Below are 14,439 nucleotides of genomic sequence, written 5' to 3'. Positions count from 1 at the left end.
GGTTCGATCCCTAGCACCCAAAAAAAAAAAAAAAAAAAAAAATAGATCTAAAAGCCCAGTGTCTCATTACTAAAATTTGAGATAGTAAAATGCAACGACTAAGAAGTAAGATTGTTTCAGAGCAAAATGGAAACTGGCAGTATTGTTTTTGAGAATATGTGGTAGTGTTTTTTTTTTTTTTAATTCAAAATAAATGATACCAAACTGAAATTTAGAACAGCCTGAGAACTAGAAGACTGTCCTTTCAAAGCTATTAGAAACATGAGCAGTCCAGTTTTACTTGTGACCTTAAAGTGGATATAGATTTTTTTTATTGTCAATTGTTGTGCTAACAGAACACAGGCCAGCTGCAGAATGAATCACATCCTCTTCCACAGAATTTCACCAAACACTGATCTAATCTAGCATTTCATCACTTTAGGTTTGATTAAATTACAAATCTAGGTAGCAAAAGTTTGCCTTCATGATTATCATATTAATCAAAAATAGGATGCAAAGTAATGAATCAGCTATAAATCTGAAATAAACCTGTTTTAAGATAAATTCACTAATCTGGACTTTGTTGACACTTTGTCTTATGCAAACCCCAAGTTGTAGATTTCTCTGAGGGGGAAAACAAAAAACAAAAAAACAATACCATGCTAATAAGAAAGATATGCTAGACTTCTTATTCTGACCAGTTGGTAGATTAAAAAAAAATTAAGAACTTTAATAAATGATCTTTAATGAGGAGGTAAAGGCTTATTCTGTCTGATTACTCAGAAGAGAAAGAAGAGATTCATGAGGATAAAAAATTTAATAATAAGATTCAGTTATTTCTAACTAAATTCAAGTTGATATTTAAGTGGGAAACTATTTTAATTATTTAATTTTGGGGTCTCATCAAAGCAATAATGTATGACCCTAGAAAATAGTACTGTTACATATTAAGAAATTTTTGCCAGGCGGGTGACACATACCTGTAATCCCAGTGACTTGGGAGACTTGAGGCAGGAGGCTCAAATTTTCAAGGCCAGCCTTAGCAACTTGGTAGGACCCTGTCTCAAAATAAAAAATTAAAAGGGCTGGGACTGTAGCTCAGTGATAGAGGAAACCTGGGTTTGATCTCCAGTACAAAGAAAGAAAAAGAATAGGAAGAAATTCTCATTCTTTAGGAATTAATTTTCTTCCATATAGATGACTTTATGCATGGAAGAAATGAAAATAATGTATTTCTTAAAACCTTTTTTTTGGCACTCTTTTAAAAATGAATATTGCCTTTTATTATGCATAGGAGAGTTAAATGGACTTGTTTCTGTTTGGTCCTTCATGAAGTCATTCTTTTTCAATATCAAGACACATGTTGAGGAAAGAATGACATTACATGGAAAAAGATTATGCCCCCTATTGTCATCTATGCAGGAATGTTTTTAATACATAGATAAGTATAGTTATTTTTGGCTTGTCAAAGATCTTGAATTTGTTACTAATCTTGAATTATTGGAATATTCTGAGTAGCAATCAATTCTGATTATATATCATGTTTACAAATGAAGTAAAATGCCTCAGTTGAAGATAATTTGGGATACTTTTAAATTCCTAAGGTTAAAAGTACATTTCCGAAACATTCTAACCTTCAATTCACAATCCTAATCTAAAAGGCATCTTTTCTCTAGCTGACAGCCAGTACAGATCATTGATTTTACTGTTATGTAATTGTACCTTGATGTCACTAGAGAATTTTTTTAAAGTTTTTTAAGTGTAACCTTATGTCTAATGGATAGTTTATAAAAATGTCACAGTGAACTCTTTTTCTTTTTTAAGAAGTTCCATAAAATAAGTATGAGAGCCGGGTGTGGTGGTGTATGCCTCTAATCCCAGTGGCTGTGGAGGCCCAGGCAGGAGGATTGTGATTCAAAGCCAGCCTCAGTACTTAGCAAGGTCCTAAACAACCTAGTGAGACTCTGTCTCTAAATAAAATATTAAAAAGGCTGGGGATGTGGCTCAGTGGTTAAGTACCCCTGGGTTCAGTCCCTGGTACCAAAATAAATAAATAAATAAATAAATAAATAAATAAATAAATAAGAGAAACACATATTTTGTTCAATTTTTCTTTATACTATTGAATTAAACTATCATAATCCCCTCATGAGAAGGCAGTGGCTTAGAATGATTTGGGGTGCCTGAATTTGAATATCACCTATATAAAACACCATTTAACCTGAAACAGAAGGTGGTCTTAAGCAGCTTTCACTGTAATTAAAGAAGCTGTTTAAACCTGAAATTTAACCTACCTTTAAATTGTTACTCCATTGTGGAATATTATTAATTTCTACCCTCCCAGCTTGTGACATAAAAAGTCTAACAGCAACACCTTAGCCACATTTTCTCTGAATGCAGCCAATTAAACCAGAACATAAATTGCCTTGTAATTGCTTCAACCGTTCTCATCTCTGAAAATCTTCCCTGTGGCAAGTTTCTTTCTTATACAAAAATGGAACAAAACTGTTGTTATAGAAACTGAGGATTTGGAGATGTTGGGACTTGGCATAATATGCCAGATATTGGTTAGATTTATTTGAATGGCTTTATCTTATATGCAAATTTCAGCGTATTCATTTCCATATTCCTTGGAGGGAATAAGACAGGCTAAAATATTGACAATAACTGCATAGATTACCTACACTAGTCTGTACTGATTAGTAATGAGTGTTTTAAATATGGGTACATAAAGAAAATCGGGAGGGGAAATGAGGGCACAGTCATTTATGTTGATTGCTTGTTTTTTTCTCGTAGCTCCTCCGGAAGCGGCACATTGGAAATGACATTGTAACAATTGTTTTCCAAGAACCTGGAGCGCAGCCATTCAGCCCGAAAAATATCAGATCCCACTTTCAGCATGTCTTCGTCATTGTCAGGGCTCACAACCCCTGCACTGACAGCGTCTGTTACAGGTATGGACTGCTGCTTCACTAATGGCTAGGTGGACACTGACTGGTTGTCACGCAGAGGTCCCATCCAGCTCTGCTTTCTGAAGTGGCTTTGGAGAGTCTGTTACTGTTTATTTTGGTCCTTAAATTGTGTATGCAGTTGAACAGATTCACACAATGACATAACCTGATGGCACTGCTGTTTCCATTTGTACCTCCTCCTTAGGCAGTAGCCTTCATCCATACCATCTGGTCACTAACCAACTAATCACTCATGGTGCTAATTATATATCTCACCCACATACACACGCGCACACACACACACACACAGCAAAAGCAAAGAAGAATTATCATAACAAATGGGAGAGAGAAGTTCATTTTTTTTAAAGTTATTATTATTAAAAAAAGCCTAATTGCTTGCTTACAACTTCTTGATTTACTCTGTCATTTCTACGTAGAACCTTTGAGGCATTTCCGTGCTTTCTTAAACATGTGTCAAAACTACTTCAGTGTCAGTTGTTGACCAATCTCTTGAGTATCTGAATTCAAGCAGATTTCTCAGAGGCCTTACTAAAGGAGATAGGATCTAAAGGAGATAGGATCTGTCATGCTCTCTTGACGTGGATGGAACCCCAAGAATTGTAAGGCTATTCTGGCATTTGTAAAACATGCCTAACATACATCGAACCTTCCAAAATAGGAAAGTTTAGCCTATCTTTCCATCCTAAAATTGGGGTGTTAGGCTTTGTTAATATTGTATATTAATTTTTGAAGTAATGTAGCTACCTGCACAGAAAGTAGCCATCACAGACTGATAATGAGTTTGTGAGGTCCACTACTACTTAATTCTACGGGTTATGCAGGTTAATTCTAGGAGTAAAGCAGCTTAGGGACAGAATCAGTAAAGGTCACTTTGGACTGCTGCTGACTGCTGCCGTCCTTGCCTGCATCGCAGGATGCATGTGGACAAGCTCTTCCTCTAAGCTCAGTACCACTCTCTCTACCTCATATGTATTACCTTGTTTAATCTTGGTGTATGTGTGTGTACATTTTCTTTATTTTTGTATTATATGTAATTGGAATGAAAATTACGCTTGTGATTATTAGCTCATACATTCTTTGTGTGTGTGTGTTTTAACAGTTATTTTTATTGGTACATTGTAATTTTACATAATAGTGAGGTTTATTATGTCATATTTGTACATGAACATAACATAATTTGATCAAACTCATTCTCCAGTACTTTCCTTTTCCCTCACTTAAATCTTTAAAACCTGTGAGGGTAGGTACCATGTTTATCCCCATTTTCAGACAATGAAATTTAAGTACACAATGACTAGATAACTTCTTGAAGGCTAGCTAGCTCTAGTTAGCTAGCTCTGTTGGGCAGAGTTAGGGGTGTGTGTGTGGTTGGGTGCGGGGGACTGGGGATCGAAAGGTTCCTGTGTATCTAGACAAGCGCTCTACCACTGAACTACATCCCCAGCCTTATTTTATTTTTCCATTCCATTCCATTCCTCCCCTCACCTTCTCTCTCTTTCACAAACAATGGAAAGTAGGCTTTTGCAGTCCCTACTCTTGACACACAGTTATGTTCCAGAATTTCTCAGATGCTTGAGTCTATATGAACACTCAGAACCAGGGAGGTCTTCAGTTTCCTGGGCTCCAGGGTGGAGATGTACATCTGAAGCCTCTTACCGAATACATAGTCTCCGAAATCTCCTTGGGTAGTTGTAGAATGAATAAATAAGCACAGAACATTTGGCTGTAATTGAGGTGGATAACTATTTTCATTTAGAAAATACCCGAGCAAAAAAAAAAAAGAAAGAAAGTAAATACTTGAGCATTTAAATCATGCTATCTACTGGATTCATGCAAAAGACTTCATACTGCTTTGTAAATAGAAAGCTAAATCCTTTTTGAATGGGCACCAGGAAGTTTGGGGAATGGAAAACTAGACAGTTTCTTCTAAAGAAATTTTGTTCTTTTTCAAACTTTTGTTTGAATCATTACTGTCCAGCAGAAATATAATACAAGCCAGGGCTGTGGACATAGCTGAGCTGTTCATTGTTTCTCTAGCATATATGTGGCCTTGGGTTCAATCCCTGGTACCATAGGAGGGAAAAAATAAATAAAATAAAACAAAACAAATACAAATCACATTAATTTTATATTTTTCTAATAGTCAGATTTGTTAAAAATAATAAGAAATAGGTAAAATTAATTTTAATACTGTTTTTCACCCTGTTTAATATTTTATTTACCAAATATATTTAAGTATTAGCATTTCAACTTGACTAGTGTGATTTTTAAAATTTAAAAATTATTTTGACATTTACATTTTTGGAGCTGTCTTTGCAATCTGATGTGCATTTTAGACTTAGCAGAACATCTCAGGATGTTAAATTTTCAGTGGACACAATCTGTATTAAGATTTCATAAAACTTTGAATTGAAAAAGTAGATTTTCACACCCAGTTTGTTCCAAGACACACTTTTAAAAAAATACTTCAGTTGAATTAAATGCCAGTTTGAAAATTTGTATTTATTAAGATTTAATATTATTTAATATTCCTTGCTCACACTAATCACATTTCAAGTGCTCAGAAGCAGCATGTTGTCAGTGGCCACCATAATGGACAGCACAAGTCTAAGCACACTGCTTAATGGAGCAGGAATCGTGGCCTTTTTCGGTGCTTTGCTGTTTTCTTCTTATCACCGAAATCATGATTTTTGCTTTCTCTTACTTTTAATCTCCTGCTTAGAGAGCACATCTTTTTAACCTATCATATGAGGCTCTTTGCCAAGAGTTGGACACTGAATACCCCTACTCATGCCACACAGATGTGTCTGAAATTTCCTAGATGCCAAGCTTGACTGCAGCCCACACATGATTTATCAGCTTGGGATTTTGTCCATTAGTAAATCCAAGGGAACATACTGATATGTAACATCACTAAAAGAAATCACAAGAAATTATAAAATAATGACTTTTTCCTACTGTAAACTTTAGGTTTCCAAATTTTCTCTGACCTTCTCAAATGAGACAGGTTATTAGGAGGTGTTTGGAGGCCCAGAATAAATAGGGCAATTCTCTTACAGCCTTTAATGTGAGGGGAGGCAGTGAGGAGGAACTTATTTTCTTATGAAAATAGATGGATTACAAAGCAGAATAAAAGATTGTATCAATTTTAAGATAAAATGGAGTCCTCAAAGAACTTTCACAGCTATAAAATTTTTACATATTTCAACTATTCCTCAGATTAGCAGGAATTTGAATTTATAGACCTCTTGTATTAGATATACTTTGGTGGTAAAATTTAGAGATACATTGATTTATTCTTTTACTTTATTCCTATGTGATATAACTGTAGAAATTCAAATGTTTTTTATCACTTAAAACCTTTTGATTTCAATTTTCTCAAATATTTCTCATATATGCTTGTATGTCATTAGTTGATACCTACTTGATGCCTGAGGTCTGGAACTTGGAAACTTTTTCTCAGGGAAACATCTTGTTATAATAATGTAGAGAAATTCAGGGTCAGTATAGGCTGTTGTTATAAGGCTATTGTTATAAGGTGGCAGTAGAGGCCCTTGGAATGCAGGGTACCTAGAAAACCCTATGTAGAATTTTAGGAAAATTTACCCAGTATCTCTATGCAAGGTAATTTTCACAGAGAAAGATACATTTGGAAGTTGTTGTTGTTATCATTTATTTTTCACTAGTTTTTTGGTCCAGTACTCTGTGTATGTGCCAGGCACTATTCTAAACCCTGAGATTTAACTGGAGAGCAAAGAAAAATTCCTGTAGTTAATTCAGAGATAAGGTCCTGAAATAGTGTGTCATTGAAACCTTCCTGGGGATTGGAAAGTGTAGGAAAAACACTAATTCTAGAAGCCAGATAACCTTGAATGGCCATGACATAGCCTAGGACTATGATATCAGTCACAAAGTCTGCATACAATGCTTACCCTGTAACTGATCAAAGAGCCTTCTGGCCCTATTGTTCTATTTGTATCATTACAGTAAGTTTAATTGTGTGGTCTCAGTTGATAGAGCAGATTAGAAGCTGTAAATCAAAAAGATGAAGGAGCAGCAAAGGGCAAGAATGTGCTGAAAACATCGGTGTGAGATTATCATTAGAGGAGATGCAGAGAAAGTATTCACATCAAAGATAGAGATTCAATAAGTACAGTCATCTCCTTTGAGGACAAATGACCAAATGTACTCCACTCACCATTGAGGGCCTCACTTTGTGAAAATAGTGTAGAATATCACCAGTTTTCAACAACTAATGAGTTAATGGATCTGGCATTGATCATAAAAGACTGCAAACGTCACAAAAAAAGATGTGTGCCTCATAAGGGCCGAACACAACTTCCCCTATGAGGTAGTCCTGTGCCCTCTCTCCCCAAGTTAAATATGAATCCAATCAAGGCTCTAGGCAAGCCAGTTTATAGGAAATGGAAAAGACATAGGAACATGTTTGTAGTTGACAAATTTCAGATTCTGGACAACTCTAAACAATCAACAGCCCAGTTTCTTCAATAGCTAAATTGCAAGAAATTAAAGGACAGGCGAAGTGCATGGAGGAATCTTTCAAATGGAAGATTATTCAAAAGATGAACTAATTAATTGCAATGCGTTGACCTTATTTGGATCCTAATTTAGACAAAAAGATTATAAAGAAAATCTTAAGATACCTTACCCAATTGGAAATGGGACCATTGGCTCCCTATTTGATCAAGTTTAAGAATTCTTTTAAAACTAGCACAGTAATAAGTCATAAAAATGACCCTGAGTCTTCAAAACAAATGCTAATTCTGGTCTGGTCAGTAGCTACTTTTAGGAAGGTAAAAATATGTTACTTCTCTCAGAAAGAAAAGTTGTTTTCAGTGGTTGAAATGTAATAAATGTTGAAGAGTCAGTATAATGTGACTCAAAAAGCACTTGGAATTAGATCAGATTGTGAAACTCCTTAGATCTTAAATTTCTTTTTCTATGCAGTGGAGGATTGCTTGACATCTACTTAAAATCCAGCAATAAGTATTCAGCATAAGTAAAGAAATATGATATAAGTACCTGCAATGTCCTGTCTGTCCTCTTTCTTCTCTTATAAAAAGCAAAAAAAAATGAATTCAGGCCAGGTGTGGTGATGCACACCTGTAATCGCAGCGATTTGGGAGACTGAGGCAGGAGTATCATGAGTTCAAGGCCAACCCAGGCAACTTGGGAGACTCTGTGTCTCAAATAAAAAATAAAAAGGGCTGGGAATGTAGCTCAGTGGTAGAGCATTCCTGGATTCAATCCTTGGCACCACAAAGATGAAAAGGGGAAAAAAAAAAAAGTTTGCAAGGTTCATTTAAGAAGAAGAAAAAGCCATTGTGGGTCTAGTAGTAGAAATTTTTTTCAGAAGGTTAAGCCATAATTAATCAGCAACTCTGTTATCCTGTACAACTGACCTTTCTAAGATAAAAATCTGAATTTGTCATTCTTTGAGCTTAAAAACCATTTAGGGAAAAATTCAGACTCCCTGTCGTAGCCTATTGCATTGGACCCTTCAGATCTGGCCTCTCCTGCCTCAGTCTCTTCCGGCAGCAGTATCAACCCCTCTCCCCACTGACACCTCACTTTTGTATCGCTACCTCGCTTCCCCGGAATGTATGTGCTGTGCCTTGTAACTCTGCTCTCTGAACTGGAGGCCTCTTCTGACACACATCTGCCTCTCCTTCATCTGATGGAGTGCTGCTTTCCTTTATTCTGAGAAGGCTCACCTGACCTGCCGGGACTAAAGTGCCTTTTACAGAAGGTTACAAGTAGCACCTTGCATTTTCCCAGCAAAGGACTCAAACCACTAGAAGCAGTTCCCACCAGACTTTGAATATCTAAAGGGCTGAGCCTATGACATACCCACCCTTTGATCCTCAACATTGACACAATGCCTAGCATATAACTCAGTGAAATGTTGGGTGAATGAGTACTGTCAGAAATCAAATGCTCTTCAAAGAGAGATTGAAAGGCTTACGTTTGTTCTGCCACTGATCTTTCCCATCCTTTGCCCAGATCCACTTTCTTGGGAAACTCCCCAAGATGGCACTCTGACTCATGCTCCAAGAGGGGAGCCTCTACCATTTGGACTTTTTCTGTGTCCTCTTTCTTTTAAAGTTGGGGTTAGGAATTATTGTTTATTGTTGCTTCCATGCTTTCAAAGTTTAAGTGTCTCATTCTTTTTTTCCCATGGACTTCTGTTCAGATGTCTCTGGAGCATTCCTATGTATCAATTTGAAATTGAGTATCAAGACCCATTACTTCATCCAAGATCTTTGATGCCAGCAAATGTTACATGGCCCCAACCAACTAGACACAGCCTCATAGTGGTGTCTTGGGTCATGAGATCCATGGGGATGGATTTGGAAACCTTATCTCAGAGGGAATAGTGTGTTCTGTCAAGTTTGTTCTCTTGGCTGTTTGGAGTTTATCTCCCACCCTGGCACCATCTTGACAACTCTGTACAAACCATTTCACTCCTCTGCATCTGTTTCTTGAAGAAGTGAATTGTCTGTCAGCAATTCATCAAGCTCCTCCTATGTGCTAGGCACTGTGTTAATGTTAAGGATCAAGAGTCAGTATATCATAGGCCCAGCCCTCCAGAAACTCAGTCTGGTGGGAACTACTTCCAGTGGTTTGAGTCTTCTGCTGTGGAAATGCAGGGTGCTACTAGTAATACCAGCTATTCATGGAGAGGTAAACACAGGACACCTTGCTGGTTCTTTGGTGGTTCTTAAAAGTTTTGGAAAACATACTTTAGATTAAAATGGACACAAATATTCCTTGGAAGAATGCAAGATTGAGATGGATTTTAAGATGAAACTCAAAATTTTATTGGAAGAGTTTGAAGACCACTGACTTCCCCAAGTTCCCTTCCAGAGCTGACTTTCCCCAACTGTTTCAACCTCTGTCATCTAGATAACCCTCTTGGATAGAATGTCCTGGTCCTTAACAATGCTAGGTGAACAAGGAATGGCTATAATTTTTAAGAATGTACTATTTCTAAAATACAGAATTGCAAACTAGTCTAATACAAGTGTGTCCAAGCATAGGTCTTTTGGAATCTGCTTTTAAAAATAGCAAGAACCATTTATAATTAATATGTCTTAAGTATCTATATATAGCAAACTGAAATTTTAGAACAGGCTTATTTTTTTATCATGGCAAAATATTCTATTTAACTTAAACTCTTTTATTATCAAGAGTGCAGAATTTGTAGCATATAAATTAATGGCTTTTAACCTTGGAGAAACCTTGAAAGTTAGATTTATCCAAAGCAAAACTCTATTTGAAAAGAGCATTCTAGGGTATCATCTTCCTCATCTTCTTCTACAGGGATTCTGTTTCTAATAATGCAAAGCTGATTTTAGTGTCTGTATCACTTACTTCCCTACCATGGTGAATCATTGATAATTACATGTTAAAGATTCAGTTCTTTCCTTCACATTCATTTTAGAACTCTAATTATTGGTGGATTTTCAGTATATGTTTGTCTAAAGTTCTATCACTTAATAAATAGATCTATAGAAAGCCATTGGGTTTGGGGGTAAGTAGATGGATGTACTCATAATCACACCCCCTGCTAAGAATTTTCCTCTCCTTATTTAAAATAAAATCACAGCTATTTCCTGAGAAAGAATGGCAATTTGAGTGAAATTAGCAAGAGAAGAAGTTGCCAATTTTAAAATGAAAGATATTAAATATTTCTGAATCCTTACAGGATTCCTCTTAGAAAATGTAGCAAATCTGGATATCAGCATCTTTGCCTGACTTCACAAGAAAAAATATATAACATGATCAAATTAAATATACAGCTGTCAGCATTGAATCCAGGCAGTGCATAATAGACAAGAAGAATCACCCTTCTAACACAGGGGCAATTAAGCACAATGCATACACACAGAGCTTTCCACAGAACTCCTCTCCAGCAGAATATGGAGCGTTGCTTACAGCCTTTCTGTCACAAAGTAAACCAGGTAGTTTTTTTTTTTTCCTTAACTTGTGAAAACCAACAATTAGCCAATTCCATGGCATCTTCTGACAGTGTAATGTAGCTTTCCATTCCACTGAAACATAACTTGTATACTAAAATTGCTGATTTTTATTCATCCTATTTTCTTAAGATATGTTCATTTTTTGAAAAGAAAAACAGAATATCTTAAAGCAGACCCTTCATAAAATAAAGAAAACATGAGACAGAGCTCTTCAATTTAATTTGAAATGTGCACACTTTTAAGCTTCTATTCTGGGAGTTTAGGAGAAATGGATTCTATATCACTTCCCTACTACTTAGTGCGATTCGATAACTGACTTTTAAAATAATTTGGAAAGAGGGTTGTTTGATGAGTTAGAATCATCATTTCTGCCATCTTAAACTCAGGCAAGATTGTCACATGTAATTTTAGAACATGATATAAAACATTTAATCTCTCCCTTTCAATTTAGCTTATTGTAGGAGAAATTTAGTATTTTTTCTTTCAAGATTAAAATAATAGGCTGTTTAGATGTTCTTATTGTCCTTTTCTTAGCCTCATGTTTTTATGTGTGTATGTGTGTATACATATGTGTGTGTGTGTGTGTGTGTGTATACACACACATATATATGAAAAATTTTCTCACACTGTCAGAATCATATACTAAAAGTAGAGAATTTGGACCAAAGAGTAGCTCAATTTAAAAATATGATTTAAGCACTGTTGCCATCATATAAATCATTCTGTTATTCAGCATTTTTATTTTAAAATTTTGCTTTTACTCTGGTTGCATAATGTCTCACACATGGCACAACAAGTGATGTTTAATTTGATTAAAAATTTAATTCCTTTCTGATATGTCAGGCATTTTATTACATTTTCATTATAAGCCTTTTGCTTATGGTTATCATATCTGAAATGGTGGGCACATTTGTGTTCTGAAAGGTTTTGTGATTATAGTAACCTCCCCCCACTCAAACAATATGCAGATTTTAAACAGGTTTTATTGTTTTTTAAAATTTCTTCTAATTAGTTATACATAACAATGCATTTTGACATGTCATACATAAATGGGGTATAACTTCTCATTCTTCTGGTCGTACATGATGTAGGGTTACATGTCATGTAATCATATACGCACGTAGAGTAATAATGTCCAGTTCATTCTACTGTCCTTCCTACTCCCAATCCCCCTCCCCTCCCTTCACTCCTTTCTGTCTTATCCAAAGTACCTCTTATTCTTCCCTAGACCCCCCCATTGTGAATTAGCATTTACATATCAGAGAAAACATTCGTCCTTTGATTATTTGGGATTGACTTATTTCACTTAGCATGATATTCTCCAGCTCCATACTGACAAATGCCATTATTTCATTCTTCTTTAAGGCTGAGTAATATTACATCATGTATATGATATGTACCACATTTTCTTTATCCATTCATCTGTTGTAGGGCACCTAAGTTGGTTCCATAGTTTTGCTGTTGTAAATTGAGCTGCTGTAAACATTGATGTGGCTGCATCACTGTAGTATACTGATTTTAAGTCTTTTGGGTATAAACCAAATCCTTTAGGTCAAATGGTGGTTCCATCCAAATTTTCTGAGGAATCTCCATACTGCTTTCCATAATGATATGAGTGAACCTTTTCCCCCACATCCTCGCCAACATCTATTGTTGCTTATATTCTTTTTTGGGGGGGATGGGGGGCAGGTACCAGGGATTGAACTTAGGGGTACTCAACCACTGAACCACATCCCCAGCCCTATTTTATTTTTATTTACAGAGCTACATTGGGGTTCCATAAGCCTCTTATATTTGATTTTCCATTTCATTCTTTAGGTTTGGGAAATTTCTGATATTATTTCATTGAAAAGATTTTGCATTCCTTTGGTTTATATTGCCACACCTTCATCTATTCCAATAAATCTTAAATTTGGTCTTTTCATGTTATCCCATAATTAGAAGTTTTGTTCATGGTTTCTTAACCTCATCTCTCCATGGTCAACTCTATTTTCAAGATTATTTATTTTGTCTTCATTGCCTGAGGTTCTTTCTTCCAAGTGGTTTAGTCTGTTGATGATGCTTTCCATTGAATTTTTAATTTGGTTTATTGCTTCCCTCAATTTGAGGATTTCTGCTGGATTTCTTTTCAGAATCTCTCTCTCTTTTAAAAGTGATCTGCTGAATTTTAACTCTGATTTCACTCCTTATATCATCCTTTATGTCTTAGATCAGTTTAATTATGTACATTCTAAACTTCTTCTCTGACATATAAGTTTTATTCTGTGCAAAATATTGTGTAATTTGTTATGGAGTTATAGATGTGTAATCTTAATCTTATCTGTTAAAGAAATGAATGTTCTAACTTAAAGCTTTTGGGGTTTTTTGATTTTGTTTTTTTTTGCCTAACTAATAATTCATGTTCTCCAAAGCCTAAATATAGTTGAATGAAAAAGTACGCTTATTCTAAGCAGAAAGCGTGTTGTTCCTCATGGGAAAGTGAGTGGTTATTTTTCTTCTGAGGTGTGTCTCCCCCACTGCCCCAAGTCCTGGGGATCAAAGTCCAGGGCAAGTGCTCTACCTCTCACCTACACCCCAGCCCTGACTTTTTGAAAATATATTTTATTTTCATAATGTGAAACTCAGAAATAATGACAACACCTCTTTGTCTTTGATCTTTGCTTTGTCAGTGTGGCTGTCACCAGGTCCAGAGATGTGCCTTCCTTTGGACCTCCCATCCCTAAAGGGGTCACTTTCCCCAAGTCAAACGTGTTCAGGGACTTTCTTTTGGCCAAAGTGATTAATGCAGAAAATGCTGCTCATAAATCGGAAAAGTTTCGGGCCATGGCAACTCGCACCCGCCAGGAATACCTGAAAGATCTTGCAGAAAAGAATGTTACCAACACCCCTATCGACCCTTCTGGCAAGTTTCCGTTCATCTCTCTGGCCTCCAAGAAGAAGGAAAAGTCGAAGCCATATCCGGGAGCTGAACTCAGTAGCATGGGGGCCATCGTGTGGGCAGTCCGGGCCAAAGACTACACCAAGGCTATGGAGCTAGACTGCCTCCTGGGGGTCTCCAATGAGTTCATTGTCCTCATCGAACAGGAAACAAAGAGTGTGGTTTTCAATTGTTCCTGCAGAGATGTGCTAGGGTGGACTTCCACTGACACCAGCCTCAAAATCTTCTATGAGCGAGGAGAGTGTGTTTCAGTAGAGAGTTTTGTTAGCAACGAGGATATCAAAGAAATTGTCAGAAGGTTGCAGGTAAGTCTTTTCCATCCACACAAATGCAATTTCTCTTTCATAAACTTTTCAGTACCGACTAAATTCAGGTTACAGAAGCTTATTAGCATGTTTGGAAATTCTTTGTTGATCTGAGGTGACATACAGTTTATCTCAGTCTTTTTTTCCATCACTTATTTGGAGAAGTATCAGAACAAGTGGGAGAAGACATATTTACGGTGTGTTTGTGTTGGACGTTCGCTTGCATGTGAGTTGATCCCACT

General features: G+C 36.3%; 1 protein-coding gene and 1 pseudogene across 15 annotated transcripts in view; one reads left to right on the top strand and one right to left on the bottom strand.

Moving 5' to 3' along the window:
* The window catches only part of LOC306653995 (dnaJ homolog subfamily B member 6-like), a 420,043-nt pseudogene that overhangs the window by 260,222 nt on the left and 145,382 nt on the right, over positions 1 to 14,439 (bottom strand). The window lies entirely within an intron of this gene.
* SIPA1L1 (signal induced proliferation associated 1 like 1) overlaps positions 1 to 14,439 on the top strand; it is a 362,908-nt gene that overhangs the window by 286,577 nt on the left and 61,892 nt on the right. For all 14 annotated transcript variants that reach the window (XM_079127085.1, XM_079127079.1, XM_079127078.1 and 11 more), the window contains 2 exons: positions 2,776 to 2,933; positions 13,624 to 14,197. In XM_079127085.1, the coding sequence (XP_078983211.1) occupies positions 2,776 to 2,933; positions 13,624 to 14,197 (732 nt within the window). The remainder of the gene's footprint in view (positions 1 to 2,775; positions 2,934 to 13,623; positions 14,198 to 14,439) is intronic.

Source organism: Sciurus vulgaris (assembly GCF_902686455.1).
Source record: "Sciurus vulgaris genome assembly, chromosome: 2".
NCBI classification, from domain to species: Eukaryota; Metazoa; Chordata; class Mammalia; order Rodentia; family Sciuridae; genus Sciurus; species Sciurus vulgaris.
The sequence above is the reverse complement of the archived record's forward strand: the minus strand, read 5'-3'. Positions and strand labels throughout refer to the sequence as shown.